The 10,746-nt window shown below is 44.4% G+C and overlaps 1 protein-coding gene across 1 annotated transcript; it reads left to right on the top strand.

Annotated features, from left to right (window-relative positions):
* Window positions 1–5,855, top strand: LOC310869129 (keratin, type I cytoskeletal 19-like). The gene is made up of 9 exons (XM_083779728.1): window positions 1–254; window positions 345–595; window positions 1,264–1,346; window positions 1,551–1,707; window positions 1,849–2,010; window positions 2,467–2,592; window positions 3,543–3,760; window positions 4,909–5,018; window positions 5,522–5,855. Exons 1-9 carry the CDS (start codon window positions 41–43, stop codon window positions 5,740–5,742), a joined length of 1,542 nt encoding a protein of 513 aa, XP_083635854.1. The 5' UTR covers window positions 1–40; the 3' UTR covers window positions 5,743–5,855.
* The last annotated feature ends 4,891 nt before the right edge of the window (window positions 5,856–10,746 follow it).

Genomic DNA, 10,746 nt, shown 5'->3' with positions numbered 1-10,746 from the left:
ACACAGGTACACCACCAGACACCTTCATCTCTTTGCAGTGATGACGGGCTCCGCCTTCAACAGTTTCTCCTCCAGCCGCAGCTCCAGCAGGATGGGCGGTGGAGCCGCCATGGGCGGGAGTCGCATGGGCATGGGAGGAGGCATGATGTCCATGAAGGCCGGCAGCGTGTACGGAGGAGCAGGGGGCATGGGGGTCCGCATGTCCTCCGCCTCTGGTGGAGGATTCGGCCTCGGCATGGGAGGTGGAGGCGGAGGTGGATTCGGCCTGGGAGGAGGCGGAGGCGGAGGTGGATTCGGCCTCGGCATGGGAGGTGGAGGCGGAGGTGGATTCGGCCTGGGAGGAGGTGGAGGTGGATTCGGCCTGGGAGGAGGAGGAGGTGGAGGTGGAGGCGCGGCCACAGTGGAGGCGGTCAGCGAGAAGATGGAGATGCAGAACCTGAACCACCGTCTGGAAACGTACCTGGGTAAGGTGGCCGCCCTGGAGAAGGCCAACTTCGAACTGGAAGAGAAGATCAAGGCCTGGGGCATCAGCCGCGTGGTGGCATCTCGGGATTTCAGTGCCCACTTTGTTGTCATTGATGAGCTCCGGGCCAAGGTAAGGCTCAAGTCAACCTTGTTCTGATGGCTGCAGATGCATGCACGGATGACATGTATAGTGAACGTACTGTACTCAACGGTCCTCAAACCTAAGGATCCACAGTTTGGTATGCATTAGAGGCCATGGACCCCTAACTCAAGAGTGTACAAATGGAACCAAAAGTACACATTCTGAGTCATAGACTGGTCAGGGTCAGGGATCAGGGTCTCTATAGGGGTCCCTGGACACCACTTTGAGGACCACTGTAGTGAAGGTTACAGTATATTAGGTGTTACTTTTGATTTTGTGGACAAAATCAAATATCACAATGTATTTGACCATATATCAATATTGTGACGATAATATAGTTTTAAGATAATACACATTGTCTTGTAGATTGGCTATTTTTGCTATTTAAAATGTATAGACTTTTTTAAAGGGCTTAATTAAAACCAGGAAAATATATAGAAAATCTATATAACGATATCCAAAATCCCAGATGCTTAATCTCATACCACAATATGGATATTATATCAATATGCATCCATATATTGCCCAGCCCTACTTTAAACATATGCCTTTAATATCCAAGATTGGGTATGCTTTCTGACTGATTTGATGAAAGTTCTTACATGATGATTATGCCCACTGTTGCAGAGGATGAAGTCATTATTTGCGTGTGATAGATCATGGCTGCTGGCGTTGTGATCGCAGAGCTGATCCTTGAGGTGGATAACACCAAGCTGGCAGCAGATGACTTCAGAATGAAGTACGTTTGACATGCAAACTTGATGCTTGCTTGAGCAATTGGAATAGTCCCAGAAAAATCAATGGCACAAACTCATTAATTTGGGGCAAATGGGAAATAAATTATGCTACTGTAGGTTACATGTTTTCTTTTTTCTTTTCTTTTTTTTGTACATACATAAGTCTAAAGCGTGACTTATTTCACACTGTCTCTGTCTCATTTGAGGTATGAGAGTGAGCTTGGCCTTCGCCTGGCTGTGGACGCTGACATTGCTGGCCTGAAGATGATGCTCGGAGAACTGGCTATGTTGAAAACGGACCTGGAAATGACACTGGAGGGGCTAAAGGAAGAGAAAGAGTACATGACAAAGAATCACGAGGAGGTAGGACCACCGTCCATCGTGTAATAGCTACTGTTGTTTCGGTGTAATATATATTGCACCAAGATGGTAACGTGCACTGCATCTCGGTGCAGATGCATCTCTCTGCCAGTGTTTCCGACGTTACTGCGTTTGATTCCACAGGAGAAAATGTCCATAACGGCACATCTAGGCGGCCAGGTGAGCGTGGAGGTGGAAGCAGCGCCCGCGGCCGACCTGAGCGTCATCATGACTGACATCAGAGAGCAGTACGAGGCCGTGATCGCCAAGAGCCACAAAGACGCAGAGGCCTGGTTCTCGGCAAAGGCAAGACACTGCACTAGCATGGCAATAACAGTTACTACAAGTAACTAGTTAACTAAAGTCTTCAAATGATTGTAGTGGAGTAAAATTACAATATTTGCCTCCGAGATGTAGAGGAGTAGAAGTATTGGATATTGGAGTTACTCAAGTAAAGTACAAATACCTCAAATTTGTACATTAAATACAGTACTTAATACTACATAGCCCTATACTTCCAGTGCACTGACAATTGATTGTTGATTCTCTATTGTTGTTGTTTTCCTCTACTACGAATCCCACTGTGTGGGAATTGTTATCTTGGCCCCATTATCAGAAATATGTAAAAGGTGGAGAAATGCTGATTTGTGTGTGCATGGTGCATGCCTCTGAATGCTGTGTGTGTGTGTGTGTGTGTGTGTGTGTGTGTGTGTGTGTGTGTGTGTGTGTGTGTGTGTGTGTGCACTGTGTTCTCTCATGCAGGCAGCAACAGTTACAGCAGAGGTGACTGCAAGCGTAGAAGTTATCCAGACCAGCAGCCTGGAGGTGAAGGAAAGCAAGAACACACTGATGACCCTGCAGTTGGAGCTCCAGTCCCTAATGAGCATGGTGAGACAACCACCCCACCCCACAGCACAGAGTAGCAGGGATGCCTGTTGCATCATGGCATTGGATACGAATGCACTGTAAAGTCTGGTGTGAATTTAACTCTGAAAATGTAAAACACTCACTTTTTTTTGCCTGCGCCTGGAATGCGAAGGCAACGACAAATGCTGGGTGCACTTGATTTGTGATATACCCATAGCCATATTTATTCACAATTACACGAGAAAATAAAGCAGTGCTTTATTGCTAAACTGATTGAATACTTGAAATAGATATATTATAAATATGAATGTAACCATGAATGTATACTGAACAACTGTAATTAGGACATGCATGAGTACCACGCCCCCTAAATCAGTGATGCTCAACCTGTGGGCCGGGGCAAACTGATGGGCCGCGAGGATACTGCAAGTGGTCCCCAAAATAATTGGCAAAAAACACTAATATAAATTAGTTAATTAATTAATGCCATTTTTCCTTTAAAACCTTGGAAAAGGTTTTAAACCTTGGAAAAGGTTTTAAAGGAACACGCCCACCAGTTCATTAAGTATGCCTGGTTTGCCTGGTGGGTGGTGATGGGTTGTGGTGACCCACCTGAACTACACCTGAACCGCACCCACAGCTGTGGGTGCGGCCTTGTATGATAAAGGGGAAGGGGTTAGGGGAGGGGATGATATTGTGATGTCAGGTTTCAGTCTCCGGGAAGAAACCCCATAATACGAAGGGAAGTCATCATTGGACATAACAACCACACCAAGGGGTCTAAGGAAGTACTGTCACCTCATAAACACATGGAAAACTGGAAATAATACAAAAATCACGGCACTCCATCTCCATCTGCATCTATCTACAGTGGGAACAATGTCTGTGGGGAATGGTGGGGGGAAAAAAGACAACGGCTTCAGCTCAGCTCAAACGGTGTGTGTCTGTGTTGAATGTGCCCTTGTTTGTAGAAATCCTCCCTGGAGCTGAGCCTGGCTGAGTTGGAGGGCCGCTACGGAGCCATGATGATGTCGCTGCAGGCCACCGTGGTGAGCTTGGAGGGTCAGCTGACAAAGATCAGGGCCGACACGCTGAAGACTGGCCAGGACTACCAGGCCCTGCTGGACATCAAGACCCGCCTGGAGATGGAGATCGGAGTGTACCGCAGTCTAATGGACGGAGAAATAGGGTAGGTAGGCCACCGAATACCGCAGGCTACTGGACAGAGAAATAGGGTAGGTAGGCCACCGAATACCGCAGGCTACTGGACGGAGAAATAGGGTAGGTAGGCCACCGAATACCGCAGGCTACTGGACGGAGAAATAGGGTAGGTAGGCCACCAAATACCGCAGGCTACTGGACGGAGAAATAGGGTAGGTAGGCCACCGAATACCGCAGGCTACTGGACGGAGAAATAGGTTAGGCCACCAAATACAGCAGGCTACTGGACGGAGAAATAGGGTAGGCCAACAAATACAGCAGGCTACTGGACGGAGAAATAGGGTAGGCCAACAAATACAGCAGGCTACTGGACTGAGAAATAGGGTAGGCGACTATAGGCGAGTTTTGTTTTGTCACGACAAGAGAAAGCAGCCCTTGGCAAACTCTAGTCCAGCGTTTCCCAAACCTCTTGGCCTAGCCCCGTGACGTTTGACCGGGACCCGCACTATAGTTCTACTATACTACTTAAACATTTGTTTTCGGATTCATGGAATTTCTTCGATTTTTTCATGAAAAAGATCGGTTTTTGGGGGGATAATTAAAAAAAGAAGAAGTAAAAAGTAGGAAACAAAAAAAAATGAATAATCAAGGGACCCATGCAAATGTGTCCACGACCCACAAATGGGTCCTGACCCAGTGTTTTGGAACCGAACCAGTGCTCTAGTGACTATGACTGAGTTAGACATACGTCTTTTTTTTAATGTTTTTTTTGTGGCTTTCCCCTTTATTTTATATATTTTATGGAGGGACAGACAGTAGGCTGATAGGAAATGGGGAGAGAGATGGGGGGGAAGACATGCAGATGGGGGGGGGGAAGCCAGACTGGATCACCAGCCAAGGTGCCTGGACCACTGAGCCATGGCCCAGAGACATACAGTACGTCTTTTAATTTTATGTAGAGTGAAGTGAAGTGTTTAGCATTTACTGTATGAGCAATTGTATGGAAGCAGCCTGCAGATGGCAGCCTTGGAGAACGTACTGCTGTGTTATTTCACTTCATGCCTGACTGGCTGAGTGCTCTCTCTCTCTCTTCATCATAGACATAGTGGTGCTCTCTCTCTCTCTCTCTCTCTCTCTCTTCCTCATAGTGGTGCTCTCTCTCTCTCTTCCTCATAGTGGTGCCGTTGCAGTCGGAGGAGGACTCGGACTTGCAGTCGGAGGAGGAAGCAAAACCGTAACCACCGTAACCGTCATAAAGAGTGCACCTGTGGTTGAAGTAGCTGCAGGTCAGAGAAAATAAAATTTCCTTTTATTCTTTTCTTAATAAAGATATTATTATTATTATTATTATAGGCTTTATTTGAAACGTTGTGGACCTGCCACACAGCAGTTTATATGCTGGACCACTTCACCCCTTTTCAACCTATCTTCATATAATTGGTCCTCACTAATGTTTTTTTTTTTCCTACTCCGTCTGTGTCTCAATGGAGGGCTATGTGACATCATCGTTAGGCAGATTCTTTTCACAAAATATTTAATTTGTATTATTGTGAGAACGAATAGAAAGCCTGCAGTTTCTATTAGCTTCCCCCATTGATGATGTCACTGGAAGACGGGTTTCCGAACTGCCCACAGCCCTCCTATGAGACAGAGACCCAGTAGATTCTTTGGTGCCATTTTATCATGAACATATGTGAGTACCAATTATATGAAGATAGATTGAAAAGTGATGAAGTCGTCCATGCAGTTTAAACAGCGACGTATTGAATGGTTCCTTATATCTCCACAGTTGCAGCGGCCGTCGTAGCAGCGGTCATTCCAGAGGTCGTGGCAGAAGCCAGCGTCCACAGCCACAGCCACACAACCACCACCGTGACAGAGGTAGTGACGGAGGTGGTGGAGGTGGTAGGAGTGACGGAGGTAATTGAGGAAGTGGTCAGCGAAGTGGTCAGCTTCGGCGAGGAGGTGGTCAGCGTCATCACAGAGGAGGTGGTGGTCGAAGAGGAGTAGACCCACCGACTCGTCCATCCACTCTTTCACCACCATCATTCACATACAGTACACTACACCCCGCCCGAGTCCCCACAACAAACTCAAAATAACAGCAAATACAATAAATACAATCTGCCTGACTGTGACTGTTGTGTGACTGTCCATGATTAATGATTGACAATGTTGTTTGAAGTTCTCTCAACAATGTATCAGAAAAGCCCCAAACTAAACTTAAATAACGGTAACAAACGATCAAGACACAAAATACCAGTTACCAGTGAGTAAACTATTTAACACATTTCCTTGTAATCTTTTTTTTGTGTTTCTTAGTTCAAAACCGAATGTAGCTGATTTGTCAAAAAAACAACAACACTATAATCCAGGGCAGTTTGGAGATTTGTTATAAGGCGTAGAAATGTAACTGGAACTCATAGTCTTTCCTGTTGGATTATTGTTGGATATATTGAAATGTATTCATAAATGTTGCTAATTTGGTATTCTCAATGACACCCACACTCTCCCTCAGACTTTCCTCACCATAACTGGCTAAAACCAGTTTCATATCAGAGCTCTGACCTAATGGAGAATAGATTCTTTTTTATAAATCATAAAAGTTAAAAGCATTTTAGAAAAACACCCTTCTAAATACATATTCAAATACAATAAGTAAATGGGCCTACATTTCTTCAGATATTTGCCAGAGCTAATGCCGATCACTGGAAGAAATACTGCACGCAAACACATGACACCACAATACATGATGAAAGCAAGCGCACGTCAAGGGCGCACAGGTGTAGAGAACACACGCGCTTGAAGGAGAGGAAAACGGTGAGATGTGTGCAGGGATTTATCCCCATTTCAAAGCGAGGAGGAACAAAAGTTTCTGCTTAGTGCAGTGAATGCTGTCCCCATCTGTTTATTGGGACCGTATGTCACTCTTCCAATAGGCCTTCAACGCTCGACAGTACTTCAGGGATTGAGGCTAAACAGACCTAGTTTATCCCTCTATATTATGTATGGCTTGTACAGTATGCAAATGTAATGGTGGCGGCAAGCAAAAACCTTTGATCAAGGCTTCTTTGTGCCAGTAACCAGTTAATGCTGCAAAAGCATAATGAACCTAGCAGGGAAACGGCAGGATTCAGATTGCAGATAGAACGGTGGTTAGGAACTCAATAATGTCTTCCTGGAATGTATAAATTACGGGAGCTATGCCTCAGTGGCGGCTTTGTTTTCCTGAGGTTAATGAAAGCATCCGTGCAGATGTTGCTGTATAGGCCTATGATTTGGGTAAGACAGAGAGGAGTTTTTGACGATGTGACAACATCAACATTGACATTTCTGCCAGAGAGATGGCAAAATAACGCTTTAAGAAGAGTCTAATGAGTTATTGACCTGTAGGAAATGATGAGGCGTCCTGTTACTGTGTCACTAACATACAGTAGCACCGTCAACTCAACTTCATATCGCAGGTTCACATGTGTAAAGAAGTGTGTGAAATTATTTTTTATGAAGTATAGAAACCGACAGGTATATCAATTCCTATATTTAAAACACCTTAATTGCCCGGGGTTATTTAATCCATTAAATACATGTGCCCAGAGATTTATAGCAGCGGAGCACTTTTACCGACGGACCGGATGTTATCCCGGAGGTGGATGTAGCAGCTAAAATGTAGCCAAAACACTCTAACGGCAATTGACAACAACGGGAGGTATGATTAAATCTAACGCGACTAGCGACTGGACTGCAGGGGGCGGTCTAACACAAAATCTTTTCTTAGAATTAGACGATTTAGATCGCGAGTTATTAACGTTTTAAGATTTTCGGTCTCGTCAGCTAAACAGGGGGGGGAACATTTTCGATGACGTCTCACTGTTGTGCAACATCGAGGATTGCGCAACAGGCGCTCCTAGGCTGTGGAGCGATGCGACCGGTTTTGATATCATTAATATCCATCTTGTTAATCAATCTCCGTCTTGGGCATCAGGGCATACAAATTAACAGGACGGAGATCTCCGTCTGGGGCCCTTAAACTGTTTATGCATTTTGAAGACATAATAAACTTTTCAAGTAAAACAATGTTCAGGTTTCGGCGTGAAATAGGCTCTCACTTCTACACCCCGGACTCCTCTCTCTCTCCTTCACTGATTGAGCTCTAGTCTGACCCATAACTCTCCTTCTCTCTGTTTCTCTCACTGATTGAGCTCTGGTTTATAATATAGCCACAACTATTTATTCCCAAATACGACATATTTTTTATTATTATTATTATTTTGCATTTTAAAACCTCTTGAGCCCCATTGCCAGCAGCTGTCCACCTCATGAACAGCTCTCAGCGGGTAAATGGAGACCCAATTGGTCTCCGGTTCCAACTTTTAGATTTGACCCACTGGACCCCCCTGGGGTTTAACCACCATGAATGTCTTACTTACTGAGCAGTATAATTAGAACATGAACCGTGGCGATAACGTCCTAATCGGTAGAACTGGCTTCTCTCTGCTGGACCCTGATTCTGCAACGTCGGGTTGACGTTCTGTCAAAATCTGCTGTGTCGCTTAACCTATTTAGACCTGAGGACCATTCTACAAAATGTCTTCTAAATCCTGAAAGTTTTCTAAAAAACCTATGTTTCTGTGTTAGTGGTGCTCAACAATTTCATGTTTCAGGCTGCGGACCCCCATCTGAAAATATGTAGTTCCAGGGACCTCCCAGAAGCAAACATTTGAGTTAAAAATCTTCGCTCTGAAAGAATATATATTCATTCTTGCAACAAATTTTCACGATTTTTCAATAGCTAAAGTATAACATAATGCTCCAAACACCAAAAGGGGTTCCCACCCAAAATGGGTTAAGAAGAACTTGAACGCCATCCAAGATTCCCACATGCTGTATATACTGCTGTGGAAAGCTGCCCCAGCGAATGAAAAAGCTAAGGTAGGCCCCACTGGGATTGCCTGGCAGCGTAGGGGAGTTGTTGCACAAGACACAGCATGTGCCGCTGGCTGCCAGCCTCGCCATTACACACCCATTTTGTGAACTGTCAGAGGTTGCTATTTTGCTCCTTCCGTTGCGGCGGCCAGATAAACTCAAAGTCTCCTCGGCCAGGAATTCCACCACACCATCCAAATCTGCTGCTGTTTGGCAGGCAGGATCTCGTCCATGTTTGACTTGGCGAGTTCCTTGATCTGATAGATCTGTGATCGAATCAATATATTGATTAGTTATGGATAAGTTAGTTATGACATCCTAGGCAATTTTAGCATGTCCTCTTGACTGACTTTTCATGTGTATTATGGTTAAAGTTAGGGGTGCCAAAAAAATCGCGATTCCCGTTATGTACGATTCAAAATCGATTCATAACTTCCAAAAATCGATATGAAATGTAAGCTTACCCTAATCACAGTACATTTTCAAGTTACTGTAGTATAGTCACTTCAGTTGGCTGGAGTAGATTGTGATGAAATCCTATGTATTTTATCGACAATGGAAAATGCTTTTGAATCGAATCGTGACCCCAAGAATCGGAATCGAAGGACACCCAAAGATTCACAGCCCTAGTTAAAGTACTTGCAGTTCACAGACTGCATTGATTGTGTTTTTCATCCGTTGGGCTGTTAACCTTGGAATAAGTTTACCGTATATGCCTTTAGAGTTGCCTGCTTAAAATTTCAACAACCCTAGTTGCCCAGGGAACTACGCAAGTCATGATGGTTGACGTGATGACACTTGGTGCAAACAGACCTAACATCCCATAATAGTATGTACTGTAACACTGTATCAATGTCAGAAGAACATATCTGGACCTATGCCTTACCAACGCTTGTAAGATCTCTTCTCTGGAACAAACCCAAATGATATTATAACAAGAGGTTTCCTCTCGGTTATTGATTTGGTCTATAATTCATACTGTCAGATATGAAGCTGGACTTACACGGTTAAATTACAGTAACAACCACCACCTACAGTACATGGCTGTGACACAATGCATCCACACATTCTCAGTTGTTTGCTCAATACACGATGCATGGGTTATTGTTAAGTGTCGCTGACGGAAAGATGCACATTTATCCCGTTAGCGTAGAGATTAAATATTATCAAAGGCCCAGTGGAATACAATGTTGAACAAATGGCACTTGCTATGTTTCAACAAGTGGGGAAGTGATTGTCATCACTCACCCAACACCGCTGAAGTGCCCTTGAGCAAGGCACTGAACCCCCAACTGCTCCCCCTGGAGCTGCTTAGTGGCCAACAGTATAAGACTGTGGTTGTACTGGTCAGCTCCCAGGTTTTAATGTGTGTGTGTGAGTGTGTGTGTGTGTGTGTGTGTGTGTGTGTGTGTGTGTGTGTGTGTGTGTGTGTGTGTGTGTGTGTGTGTGTGTGTGTGTGTGTGTGTGTGTGTGTGTGTGTGTGTGTGTGTGTGTGAGCGTGTGTGTGTGTTTCTATGTGCTCAGCTACTTCCCTGGGTAAAAAAACCCCCAAAAAAACGACCAAGCGTCCCAGTCCACCGTGTGCTCCTTCACCAAGGACTCATGGAAAGAGTAACCATTTATCAGGTTACATTTTATAGTGGGAATGCAGGCTCTATTAGCTCAATGGTAAAATGAATACAAATAAAGGTATTTTTTAACTTAAAGGGATAGTTCAGATTTTTTTTACTTAAGCTGTTTGACATACTTGCCCGAGTCCCGTGGTGGGAGTTCTGCTCTGGTTTTGGTGAAATATAAGTAGTTCCGGTCATTTTGTGGGGAGCACAGGGTGCCACGCATTAAGTAAATTAATACACAAAATGAGTGTCACTTGTATTGTTGACCAATTTTTACCATTTAGTGCAACTTTCGTTCATTTTTGACCCCTCTTTCACACTGAACTATGTTTTTTGTGTCCATATCACTACGCACAAAAAAACAGTTCAAGGTTGAACGAAAGTTGTGCTAATATTTTAGAAATAGGTAAACAATACAAATGACGCTAGTTTTGTGGATTAATTTACTTTAAATGCATGCCCCCCACAAAATTAC

This window comes from Protomyctophum parallelum (genome assembly GCF_964188405.1).
Source record: "Protomyctophum parallelum genome assembly, chromosome: 13".
Lineage (NCBI taxonomy): Eukaryota > Metazoa > Chordata > Actinopteri > Myctophiformes > Myctophidae > Protomyctophum > Protomyctophum parallelum.
Note: the sequence above shows the minus strand (reverse complement) of the source record. Positions and strands in the feature narration are given on the sequence as shown.

What these genes read in the sequence shown, in the direction of transcription:
- LOC310869129 (XM_083779728.1), top strand. Translation starts at nt 41, where the DNA reads ATGACGGGCTCCGCCTTCAACAGTTTCTCCTCCAGCCGCAGCTCCAGC. An exon ending in TTGATGAGCTCCGGGCCAAG is followed by an intron (nt 596 to 1,263) that starts GTAAGGCTCAAG and finishes TGCGTGTGATAG; the next exon opens with ATCATGGCTGCTGGCGTTGT. An exon ending in GCAGATGACTTCAGAATGAA is followed by an intron (nt 1,347 to 1,550) that starts GTACGTTTGACA and finishes GTCTCATTTGAG; the next exon opens with GTATGAGAGTGAGCTTGGCC.